The sequence below is a fragment of the Colias philodice genome, chromosome 13, assembly GCF_061535455.1.
Source record: "Colias philodice isolate Cphi_HAF_F1 chromosome 13, ilColPhil1 Martin Lab GWU primary, whole genome shotgun sequence".
NCBI classification, from domain to species: Eukaryota; Metazoa; Arthropoda; class Insecta; order Lepidoptera; family Pieridae; genus Colias; species Colias philodice.
Window position 1 is genome coordinate 6830300 of NC_143098.1, and position 20214 is coordinate 6850513.

At 33.1% G+C, this 20214-nt stretch overlaps 1 protein-coding gene across 4 annotated transcripts in view; it reads right to left on the reverse strand.

Annotated features, from left to right (window-relative positions):
* Positions 1–11274: 11274 nt before the first annotated feature.
* The window catches only part of Liprin-gamma (liprin protein kazrin), a 77705-nt gene continuing 68765 nt past the window's right edge, over positions 11275–20214 (reverse strand). For 3 of the 4 annotated variants that reach the window (XM_089702466.1, XM_089702464.1, XM_089702465.1), the window contains exons 14-20: positions 18728–18937; positions 16845–17003; positions 15902–16025; positions 14752–14896; positions 12507–12618; positions 11934–12226; positions 11275–11419 (exon numbers count right to left, since the gene is read on the reverse strand). In XM_089702466.1, the coding sequence (XP_089558592.1) occupies positions 11275–11419; positions 11934–12226; positions 12507–12618; positions 14752–14896; positions 15902–16025; positions 16845–17003; positions 18728–18937 (1188 nt within the window). Of the gene's footprint in view, positions 11420–11933; positions 12227–12506; positions 12619–13506; positions 14433–14751; positions 14897–15901; positions 16026–16844; positions 17004–18727; positions 18938–20214 lie in introns of those variants that run through there. The other variant, XM_089702467.1, reaches the window with a different exon arrangement.

A 20214-nucleotide genomic window follows, 5' to 3' on the forward strand; every position in this document is an offset into this window, starting at 1 on the left:
GTACCTTGTAGGTTTTGATTGATGATTCCCTTGAAACTAAGTACCTAGTTGCGAATTACAGAATATGCGGCTCTAATTGCTTTTTCTTCAGATTGCGTTGACATAGAATTTGAATTAAATAACAGATTTAAGTTATTATAGACCTGAGTTCTGATGTGAATATCAATTAAGTACATGTAGACGTTCATGAGTAAAGGGATTGTAAGTTTAAATTATTTAAAAAATATATTTTTATTGATTTTAATTAAATAATTAGGGGTTTCGCAGTTATTACAACATTGTGCTATAACACGATACTTTTTACTCTATTTCAAGACTGTGTTTACGGGACAGGGTGCTCCCTGCAGGTATTGATTCCCTTGCTAATGTCGAAATCCTACGGTCTACGGTCCTTTGATGCTGTGAAAAATTCAAACGTTTTAGCCAACGCAATCAAAAGATGCAACTGTAATTGCTGAAATTTTTCGACACTCCCTAAGAAATCAAAACCTACAGGGTAGTTCCCGAGTACACAGAGTCATGAAATTTAGTACAATCAAACGTCTTATAACGCAGACTAGCTTACCGCCCGCGGCTTCGCCCGCTTTCTCTAAAACCTTATAAATTATATACTATTCCTCTTGAATCACTCTATCTTTAAAAAAACTGCAACGAAATTCGTTGCGTAGTTTTAAAGATTTAATCATACATAGGGACATAGGCACAGATACAACGACTTTGTTTACTAATTGCGAAAAGCATGAATTTTTCCTTAGATTATAATATAAAAAAATATTTAAAAAAACATTTAACTTACAACCCTCTTACTCATGAACGCTGACATGTATTAACTTGATATTCATACCAAAAACTCAAGTCTATACTATACCTTTACGCTATAATAAAATCAAACTTCTATGTCAACGAATCAGAAGATACAGCCGTAGATGCCGAAAAATTTCGCAAATTTCGACATTCGCAAGGGAATCAAAACTCAAAACCTACAGGGTACTTTCCGTAAACTCAGAATCTTTAAATTCGGTACAAAGCAACATCTTATAATACAGATACAGGAATAATTGCAAAAAATATATATTTTTCAAGTTTGTCTGCCTATCAAGACCCTTTTTCTCAGGAACGCGTGGAGGTATCAATCTGAAATTCATACCGAATACTCAAATCTACGGTTCCTTATATCTGTGAAAAAATCAAACTTATAAGCCAACGCAATCAAAAGATACAGCCGTTTATGCCGTAAATTATCGCAAATTTCGACATTATCGCAAGGGAATCAAAATCTATAGGTATTGTACTACTTCCTGTGAACACAGAGTTCTGAAATTTGGTTAAAAGCAATGTCAGCAAAGATGGAGGAAAAATTGCTAAAACATACATTTCATGCTTATCAACATTCGCAAGTGTTGCCAGGAATCAAAACCTACAGGGTACTTTCCGTGAACACAGAATCTTGATATTTAATCTTTATTTAATAGAAACTTACGTCTTATAGCACAGATAAAGGAAAAATTGCAAAAAGCATAAATTTAATATTAAAACATATAAAAATGTTTGTACGGAACTCTTGGTTCGCCAATCCGACTCGCACTTGACCAATTTTTTTAAAATCTACGTATCAATTAAATTACCAAAATATAGCTTTTGAAAATTGACCACGTCTATGTGACCCCCCCCTGGCACTAAAGCTGGATCCGCCCTTGATTTCAGTAAATATGTTTCTGCCCGTACACTGTTTATTGTCTTACTCAGGATTAAGGGCGCCTATACGCAGTTGTATACCAATTAACTTTGTTAACGACGTGAAACTGGCATGAACGCAATTTTAAAATAATAATTATGCTTTCATACATTATTGCGTACATTTCAGATACAGAATTGGACTTTTATAATTAAATATGTAAAAATTATATGAAACTCTTGATTGCAATATATGTTTATGATATGATATAAAATTACTTATCAAAGTCATACATATTTAATTATTTTTATAAAAACAATTCGTAGTTTTACAGTAATTTCGTTATTGTCGTCTCTATGTCAATCCATCACAACGATAGATGCTCTAGATCTTTACATTTAAAATTAATAAATAAAGTGACATCTGATGATGCTGTGCTAAAGATATCTATAACTCAAATGCTTTTTACATATTTGGAGTTTCAGTCAAATGTACTCATTACCTCCTCAAATACTTCTTTCCCCCAAACAATTTATGAATTGATATAAACAATCTATTTAAAAATTAAAAATACTTTCAGAGATTTACTCAGTTAGGCTCTCAATTTCAATATAGTTATCCTTTCAATCCTAAGATCAATGGACAACTTTTCAATTTACATATGACTTAAAAGCAATCACAGCCAGGCTGTAGCCCAGTCCGGAGCGCGGCAGCTAAGCTGATGGCAAGCCGATAAGCCGGCCACGACGAGACGAGACGCCACTTACGATCTCACTAAGCCAGACCACATCCCAATTCAAGTTTTAATCATCGATTTGCATCTTCCATCGGTGTTTAAACAACGTTTCAACTTAATGGATTGAAAAGGACAATTGGCATATTTAGCCAACAAACACGTGTATCTTCACATCAAAACGTATTTATCTGTAAAGGCATTTTTTGTCATTTATTTCATTTTTCGATTGGAAATAATATCTACTTATATAATTTAATGAATTAATATTTGTGAAACATATCGGTTTTAACTTTTGTACAAACGGCACAATAAAATAATAATAAATAGAATGCGTTTTATTTTTTATCGCCACCAAATAATTGTTACAACGATAATTTAAAATATCTAAACGTAATATTTATAGATTTCAAATCATTTATTTGTTATAAATTGTTATTGATCAAAAGCTCCGTCTTTACAGTAACGTATTTATTAAAATTTACATTACCCTTTAGCTTAGGTATATATTGTATACCGGTGGAATATCGTAATTTTAGAAAGCAAATACTTCAGGGAACAGTTTCAGGTGAGAGCTAAGTTGCCAGAGGCTTTATAACTTAGCGACGTGTCTAGTGCTCCCACTAGTCGCTTCAGAAACTTCGAATGTTTTACAGCTTATATTTATGTTTATTAATTAATTTATTACTTGCTGACCTGGCAAATGTTGTTCTGCTGGTGACTTTGCACTTAGGGGTATTAAAATTATTTACCACCTGTTCTCAGAACTACTCAATATATGTATATTAATTCAATATGGTTTTCTACATGTTTTCTACATAATCGAACCGACATGTGCAGGAATGGAAAATGTAACAATGTTTCACAATTTACCTGATTGTTTTCATTCACTGGCGCGAGCCTTTAAAAAATAACAAAATATAAAAAATTTGCGGCTCTTCTCTGTAAAAAAAACCTGAGAATTTCACGTCCAAACTTAAATCGATCGAGAATAAAAGCAAAATAATATCCAATATTTTGGATTACAAAGTTAATTCGTTCACCATAATCACCACTAAAAGTAATACATACTATGAGATTTAAGATCAGCACAAAAGAAGTAATTACTCTTTAGACTTATCTTCTTAAGTATAAAATGGTTGGGATACTAATATAATTGTACTATTGTGTTGTGCTTAAGAGATTTCCACTGGGTATAAAAAATAGGTAGATAGTGTATTTCTTTATTCTTTGCTCGCCTTGGTCTTAACATTCTTAATGTTAAATTAAAATTATAATTATTTTCGTTGCTACGTCTCGTTAGATGCTTTATATATTAGAAATCTTTATATATATAATAATGAAACCCGTTTTCCTTGGTCACGGCATCACGCGTGAACGGGTGGACCGATTTCGATAAATCTTTTTTTATTATATTCCTTGAAGAACGAGCATTATCGCTAGTATTTAATATTATTTTATTGATTAAATGAAATGCAAAGTTGGATGAATTGAATTCTAGTTATGTTAGAATTATATTTTAAGCCCATGTGGGTAGCAGTGTGGAATTATTATCATTGATCAAGTGAATGGGAGAATAAATCATCTCTCAAAAAGTATCCCTCAGGTAATATAATGTAATCGTATTGCACATGAATATTGTAATAGGAAGAATTCACGAGGGTCTTTGTACGTACGATGACCAGAGTGAAACTGTGCTTTTACCGAAACCTTATGAATATATTATATCAAAATATGCTTGGGGGCAGCGAATTGTTTGCTCTGTCAATATAGGATACAACTCAGAAAATAAATATTTATCATAAATTGAGAGTTAAGTGGAGTAAGGTCCCGACTATAAACACATTACAATATAAAGAGAAAATCATATTTTTAGTTTTTTTTTGTCTCAAATTTATATATCTACTTAATTAAGTTTTTATATGATATCATTACTTTTAAATAAAGATAAAGATAAAATATATTTTCTGCTATAAAAATGTTTGTGTATAAGTAAAATTTATTACAACAACTCAAGGTATATCACAGATTTATTAAAAGTGCGAATATATGAACAAAGATGTATGGAGATAAAAAACAAATAAAACACGAGATTGTGATAGGATAAGTGTTTACTGTGTATCGTACACGAGTTAATCTTCGAATAGCTAAACAATAGCGACAAATTGAAAATTGCTCGAAATCAATCAGTTCTGTATGCTATCCGTGAATTCTCTGGCCTCCTACATGGATATTTCGATGCTATGGAAATCACGTGAAATTGTTACGATTGAGATGTCGATTCTAGTAGCATTGGCATATATACATATACTTACCTCTGTATACGAGCGTGTCTTGTACAACTCAGATTTAACTTGATAAGTTAACTGTTCAATTTTGCGACGTTTAATTAATTAATTATCAATCAAAATGCTCTACTAATTTGTAGCTTAAAAAATTGGCGGTCTTATTGCTATAAACCGATTCCTTCCAGACAATCGGAGGTATGGAGTGAAATTACTTAAAGAATATAGTCATAAAAATTGGAGTACATTATTTTAACCAAATATAGAAATGGAATATCGTACATTATTTATTCATCGGATTGGCCTAATGAGCGTTGAGTTATGCTAAAGAAGAAAAAATAAGCTATAAGAATTTCAGGAGAGGTGTTGTTCACTCAGACGGCGGGGTTGAGTGCTCGCTCATCCCGATTGAAATGGTAATGTGACCTCAACTCCCGTTCTAATTGCCATGCAAATGTACCTACCAACTCCAAGTCGACTTTTGAGTTAAACGTTAATACTTGTAACGAGGGTATGAGCTTTGTCATTCCAGTTTGTGTTTAGGATCACCAGCTTTGGCTTGGTTTATTCTAAGCATATTTTCCTTGTTAGGATAGGATAATTTGATGTAAGATGAGATAGGATTCAAACTCAAAAGTAGAGCAGAGCCTGCATGTACTATGAAGCGGTTTAAATCTTTTGTCAAGAAGCACAAAAATGTAGGATTAAAAATAAATAGATTTTTAACCCACTATGGATATTATATTATAGACTTATACTATTTATAGTATCGGGACTAACATCAAGACAAACAACATTTTCGCAGTTTTTTCCTCATAAACAACAAAAAGAAAAATAATATGTAAGTGCGTAACGTTTGCATGCTTACCACTGAACCAAGAAGGAAATTCCAAAGTTTAAATTTAATTAGTTGATATTGATAAAGCTCTAAATTTAGTGTAATAATGGATTCAACAGAGACCATGAACCAAAATTAACCTGTGGTTAACAGTGTTATATAAGGAATTTTACGCATAACTAATGATACTTCTATAAACTGTTGATAGTATAAGCTACATAAATAATAATCCATTGGCGTGTTGATAGTGATACTTATATAGGTAATGTTAATGTTACATAACGTTACTTCTATTATTTTCGGTCATATTAATCATCGTGTTTGAAGAGGTTATTTATACCAATGTGATCTTTCATCCGCTTCTGTAGTGTCATGGAAATATAAGTTTTGTAAAATGTTAAAATATACTGTTGTGTATGTGTATATTCATAAAAGTTATAGACTACAAGCCCGCATAGGACAAAAATATGGGTCAAATGAACCACCAGGGGACATATCTAGAACGATAGCAGAGCAAAAAATAATAAGATTCATCACTATGCCGTCACTTGTAAGCTGTCCAACTGAGTGCAGATGAGCATTGAAAAGTACAGGTAGACTCGGTAAATTTTGGTCATATATTTTTGTACGGCATTCTTAACCATCGATAGATCCATTAAAAATAATAAGAAACCGCTCAGTGCCGTACAAAAATGGTGGTCCACCAAGTCGGAATTTTTATTTAATTTCCGAGAGTTACCGGGGGTAAATTTGGTCATTTGACCATGTACGGCATCTGTGTCATACTATTGCTATACTGCTTTTAATCCATTATTCCGCAACGCCGTACAAAAATCATGGGGACAAGGGGAAAAAATCGAGAGTTGTAATCCCCTCTCTTTCCCCACTCCAGGGGGTCATTTGACACAACACGAAATAAATTTATTTTTAAAGTATTTTATGCATAGATAATATTTTTTCATGTGCCGTACATTTTCGTTGGTTCAAAGGGGAAAAATCTGAAAAAGAAAAAAATCCATATAACGAAATGTTTGCTTTATATTTTTATAATAAAATATAAATATACGTTAATATTAAGAAGCTCGAGGTGGTTAATTATCACCTTGGAAATTGACAGTCAGGTGGAATGGACTCCGTTAAATTGACGAACTAATAAAAAAGCTATGAACGAAAAGATGTGAATTATATGCAATCAGTCCATGAATACAGGTAAAGTCACAAGCAAATGCTAGTAATATATACATATTCAAAATGTACAAGTAAAGCGCTTTCAAATGATACCAAACACTGCATATTTATCTTAACTTTATTTTTTTACTCTGTATGTTTTGTCCGCTAGAGGGCGCCACATTAGATTTTGCGAAACCCCATATGGCCTTTAGCTAGCTGGTCGCTGGTTATCTAGTGAACAATTCAGACGCTTCTAATGATATGTCATTTGTCGAATTCTGATAAGTAGTTTAGAAGTTACGAGGGAATAGATGAACATACATACATGACCTGTAAACAACCATAACCCTCCTTTTGCTTTGCCGTAGTTGGGTAAAAATATGTTAATGACGTACTGTATCAAATGGCCATAAAGCACCCTTAAAATTGTAGCTTTCGTCGCTTTCATCAGCCTAAAAGATGTGGTCTGCACAAAAATGTACGGCATCGTTTTTTCCTAATTTATCTACTTTAATACTATTTAAAACAACGGATAAAGTGTAGAAAACTATTATATTTCATTAATCTACGATGTTTAAACTTTAACAAAATTTCTGGTTTTGCATTTCTCTATAACTTTTTTTAGAACGGTTTCTTTTGAACGGCAATACTATACAACAATTGAATTTTACAATATCATGTTAAAAAAAAAGTTCCCGTACAGGGTCAAATGACCTTACAGCTCTTTATATTAAGAATTCGATGAAATTAAGATAATTATTGGTATACATTTAAAAGAACAATTATTTTTTGACGGCATTGCTTTTAATAGTACTTTTGAGTGCTAGATAATGTTTTGGAACCGAAGCCGTACTTAGTCAAATGACCCCCTGGAGTGGGGAAAGAGAGGGGATTGCAACTCTCGATTTTTTCCCCTTGTCCCCATGATTTTTGTACGGCGTTGCGGAATAATGGATTAAAAGCAGTATAGCAATAGTATGACACAGATGCCGTACATGGTCAAATGACCAAATTTACCCCCGGTACCTCTCGGAAATTAAATAAAAATTCCGACTTGGTGGACCACCATTTTTGTACGGCACTGAGCGGTTTCTTATTATTTTTAATGGATCTATCGATGGTTAAGAATGCCGTACAAAAATATATGACCAAAATTTACCGAGTCTACCTGTACTTTTCAATTCTCATCTGCACTCAGTTGGACAGCTTACAAGTGACGGCATGGTGATGAATCTTATTATTTTTTGCTCTGCTATCGTTCTAGATATGTCCCCTGGTGGTTCATTTGACCCATATTTTTGTCCTATGCGGGCTTGTAGTCTATTATGTTATTCGTAAAATTGGGCTGACTTTACCGGATATATTTTATAGTTATTTGTCGCGAAAACTATTCTTGAAGAATTTAAAAGAGAGACGAAAATTTTGTACTTACGTGCAACAGAACTAGCGTGGTTCCACAATACGAGCGAAGCTATAGGTGGAAACTTGGAAAGCTAGTTATATACCTAGTATTAAAAAATGTATTTGCCAACTAGACGGTACATTGTTCTTTTACTTTTTACCTTATTCTCTTTAAAGAACTTTAAAGATATAAGTGGTTTCTCGATAAAAATAAACATTCAACTTTGAGACGGGGAAAGCTTTTTTTAGACCTTACAAACAGCTTACTTCGTATAAAAGTAACAGAAACCTCGCAGGTTTAAGTAATTAAAACTTGACCGAGAATTGTATTTTTAAGCCTAAGTTTTGTGCAAATAAGAAAACGTCCAACAGATAAAAGGCAACAGAAAAAATAATAGTATTTGAAATTGCATTGTACTTTTTTCTTTTTTTAAGTGTATATTCAGCAGCACATTGTGTGTTATTTATATGAAAGAGAATGATGATAAAAATGCTTCACACGTTTTATTCTGGTCCTATTGTAATATGTTTTTTATATATTTTATAGAGAAAAATATACTCGAAATGTTGAAATTCCCTTGTTAAAAAGTTTTAAGGAAATAAATTTAAATTTACATTCCATATTTTCATTTTCTAAATGTTTTTATGAAGGTACCTAATTAGTAAACATTTTTTATACTTAACCTGTCCGTATGTGTCTGTACTTATTACAACGTCTGCAGTGAAAATACAATGGTATAAATATTTTAAACTTTTGAATAAGAAGACAGATATTTTTATTCAAATTGAATCTATATTATTTTTAATTTCCGACATAATTTTATTCTACTGCAACTTAAATGTTATAATGTGCAATCGTAATTTTTTTTGTGTATGATGTAGATTGTAGATACAAAAATATATGTCAACATACCCCACAACTATGTAAGTACAAACCTTAGTAATTTTGTAACGTGAAAAACGGAGAACAAAAAGACCCCCGTAAGAGCCCGCAAGCACAAAAGTAGTTTGAGGCGCTCGTTTGCAGTCGTTTGCGGAATTGAAAAGAAGTAGTTCACTAACTAAGCAACGTAGCTTACCGAGCACCGTGGCACGGACAAGTCGGAGAACTCAGACATTAATGACACCTTATAACTGCAACTGCGAAGTTACTGCAGCTCTCACTCAGTACCAACCAATTATTGCTGTAATTTATGCTAAATCGGGATACAGGGTTTGCGCGAGTTCATTGTTATGCAACAGGATTTAAAACTACGACAGAGCGCTCAATACAAAAGTGGAACGGGAATGTCATTTAAAACTTTCCGTATTTACAATAGAAAACTCTAGTTTTTTGCGAGTTCGTACTGATTCTCCTTTCTTTTATTTATCCAAGCAAAAGTTCCTATAATTGATTTGGGTGAAACCCACATAACCTAAGTATGATTACCAGCGATTGGATCGTTCTTTTAAGCAAACAGGGATCAATATGTTTGTGTAAGCGCTATTTAATGGAGCTCTGTATTGAAATTTCATACACTTACGCAATCTTAAAAGTTTATTTTTTATTATATGTAGTGAAGTATGTAGGAATAGGGCCGCAATCGTGAAGAAAATAACTCGGCCTCATTCCACATGTAGGGAAATGTAATGTCAGTGCGGGTTGTATTTAATATCGTCGTAATAGCGCGAGATGAGAATAAAAATGTGTCGAGCACGATCTACAGCGCCGTATGCACTCAACCAACTAGATAAATTATAATGATTCTCCCTGGAAACCAGCAGAACCAAACCTATATAAATATTCGTATTGCGTATAATAGTAGGTATTATGTTATAATATTTATAACATTTAACAATTTGTATTCTATTCCTAGTACTTAAGTAATAAACTCAATACCTTGAAATTAAAGTACTGTTTTTCCATACTTCAAATGATACGAGGGTGAGACATAACACATTTAATTTGTAAAGTAAAGCTATATATCAGAGTACTAGCATTCTTACCATACCTACTATTCAGTCCATTACCATACACAAAGTAATTGGATTAAAGTGAAGCAAGGATGACAAATGGCCATTCCATTGATAAAGGCTGCATCTGATGGCATTTTTAGCGAATGGACCACAAGATAGACAATCGAATATCCTCCATTAATTGACTCTTTGTTTCATTTTTAGCAGGACACAAGAGTCAAATGTCAAACTGGTTTTGATTAAGTAGTCGCTTTGCGTTTGATATAATGCCAAAAGCTTTTTGCGAGCTTTGTAATGTTATACGAGCATAAAATTTAACAAGGACTATAATGATAATGTAGTGTTGCTTGAGAGATGAACGATGGATTACTGCATCAAATTTTTAAAATTAAAATTTCCAGCGAACTGTCTTAAAAAAGGTTTTAGTATTTCATTTTTGCCAAGGATTTTTAAAGAGATAAATAAAACAAGCAAGTACATTTAGATAAAAATTTATTTAATATTCAGTATCCATTATAAAATAATAAAACTGAAATAAAAAATTCCAAGATATCTTATTGAAAATAAATTAATAAAGATGTAATAAATTAAATAAATTAAAGCCTTTATTCACAACAAAATAAATATGATACTAAAATGTAAAGCTCGCTTTAAATACTAAATATACAGAAATTGACTAATATTTTTTTTATTACTTACAAAATAATAAATTACGGCCGAAGTGTGGATAGTACAAAAGGTAAATAGCTGAATATACGACGAATACAAAAAGGTACAAAACCTGAAACCGTGCACGCTATAGAAACATTACTTATGTATCATCGTTGCCAAACTTCGACTGTAATAAGTATCTTAAATAAAATGTACGTATCCATTCAAATTTGTGAGATTATTTATTATCACAGTGTACAGCAAAAATACAGCAGTAGTTACGTGATAAAGTGACATTACAAAATATTGAGTATCGCGTAAATAAATGAAGATCATACGAAATATAATCAGTCTATAACGGAATAGTTTTAAAATAGGATATGCTGAGTAATATGTAATTGTTTTGTGGAACTTATGAAGTGAAACTTCTTAAGGCGCGTTGAGAGTAAAATTTCAAGGTCACGTCATGGCAATACCGTCACGTCATCGAGAATTTCGTATCTTTGAATCTTGACAAAGAAGTTTCACTTCAACACGTATGCTCGGCACACACGCTCTGTTTTTGTTACACGGATGCTTTGCTACAGGCGTTAATGTCGCCGATACTTTTGACGCGTCTATGTCTCCGTTGTTTGACGGCCGAGTCGTCGACCGACTTGCTCGGTAGCGGCGAGCTCACGCGGTGAGCGTGATCCGCTCTTTGTCCGTATCTGAAAGGTGACTTTTATCAACACTCTTCATTTTCACTGACAAAGTTCAAATCAACATCAAAATTAAAAAAAACTGAAGGTTTTTATTGACATTAATCTCAATAATGACCGTCAGTTGTATGAAAATGAAGTAAAATTTCGGTGAAAAATAAAATTATAATCAGGAACGTGGAAATACGAGATCGCTCTTAATGTTATCTAAAAATATACAATGCATAAACAACAAGTAAAACATCACGTTATATTCCCTGAAGGGGTAAGTGGAAGCGCACGTATTATACGTGAAATAAATATAACATTTTACTTTAACGAGATGTTCATCTGTATTAATTGATACAAATGGTGTTAATATACATTTGGCATACTGTTTCCAACTGAGGTTTTTTTATATTTTTAAATTAAAACGAATAGGTGAAACATAAAAATGGTATAGTTATTGATTTTGAATTAAATTCAGGTATTACTTTGACGATACATAGTATATCACAAATTATAAATAACAGCTAAAACTCACCTATGCGTGATGCCTTCCTTAATTTCATTCAATCTCTGCAGGCTATCTCTCGTCGACACACTCGATTGTGAATACAAGCTCAGTGGAGTGTATATTGGTTCATATTCTTGTAAAGTGGGGGGAGGGGCATACGTCATACTGAGCTGAGATAGCGTCCTGCCCCCTATGGGAGGGGAGTAGCACATCTGGTATGAAGGACCTAAGCTAAGGACACTAGAACTTTCGCTAGAACTAGATGGGGAGGTTCTATCGTGTTTGGATTTTAAAGCCCCTAATGCTCGCGTGATTGAACCCTGAAATTGTTAAATTTTATTAGAAACATAAATTACTAAACAGTATTCAAATACAAATAGTCCCAACGGAAAATATCTAATCTCATTTGTCCGTGTGATTTTTTAGAATAGACTATATTGAGCTCAAGCTTTAAAAACACACTCATATTAATTTTATACACAACATACATATTCATATTAATTTTATACACAGAACTATACAAAACCAAAAAAGTATTATAAATGGTATTGAAAGTTAGGATTTTCCACGCGTCAACATTCTCGTAAATAAAATACGTACCCTTAAGCTATGTCGTCTGGAGTCAGCATTAAAATCAATTCCAGGTAAACCAGTAGCTACAGATCTCGAATATGGTCTACCTAACATTCTTATTTGATGTCCGAACATATTCCTGAAAGCATTAGAAAATATATCAATACCTAAGTCGCTTTTTCGAAGTATTCGACAGAAGCTAGACATCAGCCAGCAATAATTTTGTTATTGCAATATTTTGCCGTTGGATACATTTATTTCTCTAACACAGAAAGCTTCATGCAAAATATTTTGCACATTTTTTGTATTTTCACACCCTACGTTTCTTTTATTTTATTAAAAATAAAAACTCAAAATGAATCGAAGATTATGTTAACATTAAATAAATCCAGCTCACACCAAAAGCATGATGCACAGGAAATAATACAAATCATGCTAATGTGTACAAAATAGTGAAAAATGACCTAGCTCAACTGAGATTATTACGAGTACCAAAAAATAATATTGTATTATATTAATTCAAAGGTAAAACAGTTATTTTGATTGACAATTCAATGGATATTCAAATTGATCTTTCTAATATCGGATACACGTCTATCACGCTTTGCTTCCAAATTATGCTATAAACTGACAACGAAAATCCTTTGTTGTTCTTATATTAGTATCTTTTATTCAATTTGGAAAATTATGTAGAAAGGCACAAATTTTATACAATATTATTCTTTGGTGATACGAAATAAATAACGACAAAACGTTCAAAGAAAGAGAAGCATAATATTAGTGTACATACAATAAACAAAAGTAGTCACGTATGTATAACCAAATTAACTGACAATGTTGTATCAAAATAAAGTTGAAAGACAGAGTGGACTAAGCCCGAAAAGGTGCGACATGACCTAGTGATCTAATGATGATGACAGAGAGGCATTCATGATGTATCGATAAAGTGTTTACCGTTCTCAATCGCTCTCTCGATGATCGCCAAGTTAGGGGTGACGGACAGAAAATAACTTGACAATGTGATAGATTTATCTTTTTGAAAGTTTTATTCACATTTATATGCCGATCGATACTGTTACAATTGTTCTAGTATACATACATTATTTCAAATTTTACAATACGAATGTATACAATACAAGTCAAAAACATAGATATCTTACAATATTGATAATGCTATTTATTGTATTAATCCTAAAGCTATTGTGAATGGTTCCGATTTAATAATCAAAATTTTTCGATGAAATAATTTAAAATCGTTTAATTTTTTTTTAAATTCGTAAGACAAAAGGAATGTATCGAATTAATTAATGTAGTAATGGGATATTAAGCGTCCCCTATAATAATAATTTGCACGAAGCATCAAATGCTACGTGAATATCAACTAATTCGAATAATTGTTACGTTCTCTAAAGTTATCGAATTGATTTGAATCTGAATTACATTAAGATGTGTTAAAAATCTAAGTCTACGGGTCGGTTAAAGTTTGGAGGTCAGGGTTACAATTATTAAGAACACCGATTCTAACATTGAGAAGATGGCACCGAACAGAGAACATACGCGAATGTTTCCGATCGTTAAAACTTTTCGAGATACTTTCACTTACAAACCACGATACCTACAATAACTTATCAGTCTTCACCGCTCGTAAAGTTTTCGATCAAAAAATCTCCACGAACGAGCAAGTTTGACGGAAGAATTCTATAAAATACGATTCTCGCAAAGAAAAATTCTTTTGTGGAAAAATAGCACTTTACTAACATACGAGTATAACACGAGGAAATTTTACATAGGTAGGTACACGTATCGGGACCGGACATCGAAGCGATATTACTTTACTTTACTTTTTATACGAGAGTTTTTTTAGTTTTTTAGGTTTATCTTTGTTTTGTGGACAACATGGATGCTCGGGCAGCCTCCACTTGCAGTTCTTCCACCTGGCAAAATATCGTATACCTGCAGGATTGCACCTTACATTATAATCAACTACAGGTTACACCTACGGGCTGTGGCTGTGACTATTGTATATCATGCAGTGCACAATCTTTCTTACACTTCAACAGTATGATCAAATGTTCAGCTCATATCACGTGGTTTATCGAAAGCAGCATAACGAAGTGATTCATTTAATTGGACATGTATTTTGCAAATAAATAATTAGTGTACCTGTTTTGCTTTATGTTTAAGGTTAATAATTGTTATAATTTAATAAATGTAAATAATTTGCCGTGTACGAAATTGAGAATGCGACATTCATAAAATGTTAATTTCTTACCTTGCTGGAATGATGAGGGCATCAAATTCAGCCACTAAATGCCTCCGAATAATACTTTTGGAAGGTGGTATTCCGAGAGCAGTGGCCATCGTCTCTCCAGTGAACGAGGGTTCAAGAACTACTAATCCTCCGTGAACTCCACTATCTATATATGAAAAAAGATATTAATAAATAGACCATTCATATTCAAATTGAATTCTTAGTCGCTCGCCGAATGCCTCTTCGCGGTAATCATATAAATTACTGTCGTGCGCGGGCGAATATTACTGTGAATTAAAGTCGCAAAAATGTAAAAGACTTAGATTAAGGATTGGTCTCCGCGCGCGCGCTACGACTAGATGCCGCCGGCGTACTTGAAAAATGCGGCAACTAAAAGTACGCCGAATTCGGCGTACCCAAGCCAGTCGTGTCACAAGCATTGTGTGGAGAGGGCGAACCGATAGTTTATAAAGATTTTTAACAAAATCTGAAGTAAAATGCCTATTTGTGCCATAAAACTATTTAAAAATAATACAACAAAAAATAAGAAAGACACTGGGATCACGTACCATCACTAAGTATCGTATTATTCGAAATATCTCCTTTACTTCGAAATTTTTTTCTACGAAAATACGACGCCATTCAGTGTTGCCGTATTGCATATCCAAAAAAATACACGTGGTTGAGGAAATCTTTTAGCAATAATTTGAACTTTTTTTTTCAATACTATTACTAATACATATATAAAAGAGTATAATAACAATAATTTATTTCTGTTTAACCATGTTTAACTGACTCATTTAGTATGTTATTTTTTTTATTTCCGCTTTTTTACTTTTAATCAACCTTTGTGACTATAGTATAGTAGCGTCGCAAGTGGATTTGAGTCATGCGACTCAAATCGTTCATGGATTCGATTCCCGGCCAGGTCAGGATGAAAAAATATATTTTTCAAACTTCTTTCCAAGATGGCAGATTTCCCATTTATGAGGTAAAATTTATGTAGCTGGCAGCCCAATTCTTCACACACACTAGCGTCTTTACAAATTGCCTAACACACACTACAGAAATGAGTTGCCGCACTCACAGAGCTATTGTTTTTAGGTGGGGCGGTATCTAGTCGTAGCGCGCGCGCGGAGACCAATCCTTAATCTAAGGTAAAAGAATTTACCTTTTAGGTTGTCAGCGAATTCGCCCAGGTCGATGTTATGAGCCCAGCGGATGAAACGTTGATTGGTCCACACGAGCGGATCCGCGTCCACATTCTCACATTGGTGACGGCGTACGGCTAAAGCCTACGAGATATTTTATTTTTGTACAACGTGTAGAATGAAAGCCACAGATAACACGTAAAAACTTTAAAAGTGTGTATGGGTGAGATTACTTTAAAATATATATTCTTCATATTCAATTTATACAACGCTAAGGGTTATTAATTCAAAATGCAAAATCAGCACATTCGCACATAAATCGAGAATTATGTTGAAGTATTAGATAATATAATAAGAAAGAAATAAACGAGGTGAAATGTCGCTTACTGTCACCAAAGTATTCAAAAGAGGCTGGAATAAGAAATGATTAACGACTCTTCCATTACTGGGGTCGCTACGAAAAACATTTTATAACGGGCTTCAGTACATAATCCCTCGTTTGCTTACCCGTCTTATCTCTCTTCGTTTATCGAAAAACAAACTGTTCGATTTATAAAAATTATCTAGTGTAAACGCCTCAAAATCGCTTTCATAATAAACCGTCTCAGTTCATTTTGCGTTTTAGGAATAAGAAGGATTTTCTGGGTATTAAGTGTTATAGCTAAAATCGAGAAGCTTTTTTGTGAAATATTAAATCCTGTATTATCGAGCATTACAAAAAGAAATAACCGCGGTAAAGGAAACAACTATGAGGTTAAATACTTGTAAATGTATACGCAAAATATATAATTTATGTATAACCAACTTATTAATAGTAGAGTGCCCCAAAAGTTAAATTACAAAACAGTGTTTTAATCCAATTAACCAAGTTTTATTTACGGCAAAGGGAAAATTAACCCATCACACTTAAAATCACGTCATACAAATGAGAGTGTGCGAAACTCCATTAAGCGATCCACTTACCTGTCGATCGTACTTCATAATTCTGAGCAAATGAATGCCGTGGACGATTGAGGCTTGATGGAATTTCCTCGTCACACCCAAATATTTCTCCAATTCCTTTTTGCTTATTGTGTCGAGCATTCTGGCGTCCACCAGATTCGCCAAAAAGGACTCTGCGTACTGCACAAAAAGTTCCACTTAGCTAACTTTCGCCTTGAGGATATAAAATAATACGCTACGAAACCTTCGGCTTTGTGGCTGATTCCGTTCATATTATTGATATCAAATTGAATCATACCTCTATAATATACGAGCTTCATATTGAAGACATTTATTTAATTGCAAAAAATATAACATTCGAAAAAGATTTGTTGGTAGAGAAAATTTTTGCTAACCTACATTTCATTAATATTAACCTTGACCTGATTTCATGTTAGTTTTTGCATGCAATGTTGTCTATATGCATTTATTATGTCTATTTTAATTGGCTCTGCAGTTTACCCGTATTCCCTAAATGGTAAAATTTGATATTAATATTACTATTATCAAAGTGAACCATTAACTTTGATTGTAATTAAATTAAATATTAACAACTTATAATTGAATTATGTTATGTGATATGCTGTTAACTACACTAATACAATAAGACGTATTTTGTGAGCTTAGTTTGTAATTATAACTGAACATTGTTACAAACGTTATGTTCATGATTTCATTCAACTCAGCGTATTGATATTGGGTAGCTTATTAATAATGAGATATTTATCACAACAAATGGTCTAAGACACGAATATAGGTCGACCTTCACCGGGTTGATAATAAAATGAGCCCAATTATAATAATAAATTTAGTCTATTAAAAAATGTATTAAAAATGGGTTTGCTGGAAAAATCCTGGACAGGACATTTTAATTAATTTTTAAAAAATATTTTTTATTAATTAATTGCAGTACTTATTAAGATAATAAAAAATAATTTGGAAAATCCAAAAGTGCACGCCTCATAATTTTTTTTTAATAAATATTTATTAATTATTATTTTTGTTTATTTAATAACAATTAAACCACATCGAATCAGACCCTGAAAAATGAAAGGGTTCTATTCCTGAGCATACTCAAGCGTAAGAGAAAAAAAAAGACTCGATTAGTAAAGTATTTCGGTCGCTATCGTGTTAACAAGAAAAAGGATCCGCACATACAGACACACGGACGTCCAAGACAGAACTTTTTTAAACTGTTTTTTAACTAGTTTAAATAACAAAAATGACATCAAAAATATCATGAACGTTAAAAATAGTGTTTTTTCTTAATATGTGTGTGTATGTATTATCTTACAAGTGCAATGTATGATACATAAAGACATTTTAAGTTTGAAAAATCAGATGTTTTGCGCGAAGTGACAGTAGTACCCACCTCAACGCTTCGCTTATGAGGCGTGCAAAATATAATAGACCTGAAGTATGAAACCTACAGAATGTGCAGTCATAGATAGGGTTTTCTAATATTTACCAGGAAAAACTGCTAGGTTGGCAGCTATAAACAGGCATGTCCGTACCGATACTTTCACTTGATGAATGTGTATGTGTATTGATTGAATGTGTATTGATGAAATCAAAGGATGATGGAAAAAAATATATATCAGCATGAGCGCTGTTTTATAACAAAATCGTTTATTGTCTTAACACTGTATAATTAAAAAAATAAAAAGATTTTTTTAATAATTAACTAAAAATATCCTGTCCAGGATTTTTTCAGCAAACCCATCTTTAATAGATTTTTTAATCGACTACATTTATTATAAAATTGGTCGCTTTCTATTATCACGCCGTTGCATTTCGACTTATATTCGGATCTTAGACCATAGGTACTATGTTAGTGTGGTTATATCTGCAAAGAGAAGTCTGACCTGCGACAGGCCCAAGTCGGGCAGCCACTCGGCGGCGAGCCAGGCGTGGCTGAGCTGCGCGATGTGGGGGCACCGCACGAGGTCGGGCCGGCGCCGCTCCTCGATCGCGAGCCGCAGCTTCTTGCGGTGCATCGGCTGCGCGATCCCCAGCCCCGCCTCTAGCTCCGCGTCTGTCAGCTCTAGCAGTACCTGCCCATTCAAAGCACGGATCTAGAAACAACGAGAACACTATTTGACGCTTCTATCGCGTCGAGCTTACGCTATTGATGGTTCGCTTTTTAATTTGGAAAATGTAGCGTTAATGTAGGTTGTGAAGAAACATTTCCATAAATTTTAAATGGTCGCAAACTATTTTGAAATGTTTATGTGGAATATTCCCGTCACCCTCACTTTATATAGATATTGGCCAATAATCGGGGTATCGGATTTAATACCGAGCATCCATGGATTATACGAATATCCGACCAAAATATCTAATAGGCTTTTTCCATATAGTTAGCCGCCGGAAGTGTACGCAAATGTTAAACGCTAACGTTTTACCTCAATTTAAGCAATAGTATCGTATAAACCTAAGCCCGAAAGCAAAATTTACTCTAAATAATGCTACAATATTTCCGGCACGTAACAAAATTCACTTCGATATTTGCAAATGAATACGTTATGAGGTCGGGTATAATATTACCCACTGTGTCCATATCTCTCTTATCACTTCATTGCAAAATTCAATTAAGAGTTTGGAAGTTATGGTCTGTGTTTACCGATGTAAAATAAATGTGTACTTTGTTAATAATATCACGCGTTTTCGGTTGATAACCGACACCGCATGAATAAATATAAGGCTCGGGATTATTTATTATATCACTCTCGCTTTTTATAATATTTACATCTAAGGTAAGTATAATGCGTACACATTATACAGTTTACAAGATAAAGTAATGGTATGCATTTCACATAACAAGCAAATATTTTTTTCATGAATTTGAACACGTGAATCGTGTTAAAAATTAATCATAATTAAAATACGATTTTATTTATTTATTGTAATAATAGATATCCGTATGCAATGGATTACGATTGTTTATTCTGAGTTATATAATGAAACAATATTTACCATTATGTCAAACAATTTAATTTTGTAAACACTATATTGGTAATGGTACCTATAAGCAATAAGCAATGCTGTAACTGGAGACCACTGAAGTCGTTATTGAACGATAAGTATTTCGTAGAATCGGATTGTAAGTCACTTGAGCTTTATTATCATTTATAGAATTCTCAGTTTCCCTGAGTTTAATATTATTAATGGAAGTCTCGTATTAAGTCTTGCTCTGTTTCTTAGCTTTTACGTCTTATTGAACCATGGACCATTTTATATGCGGGTAAATCTGTAGATTTTTAAATATTTAGCTATTTTTACGAAGACCGATTAGTATTTATGATGTTGGAAAACATTGATGAAACGATTTTTTTAATTTCAATATGGAATA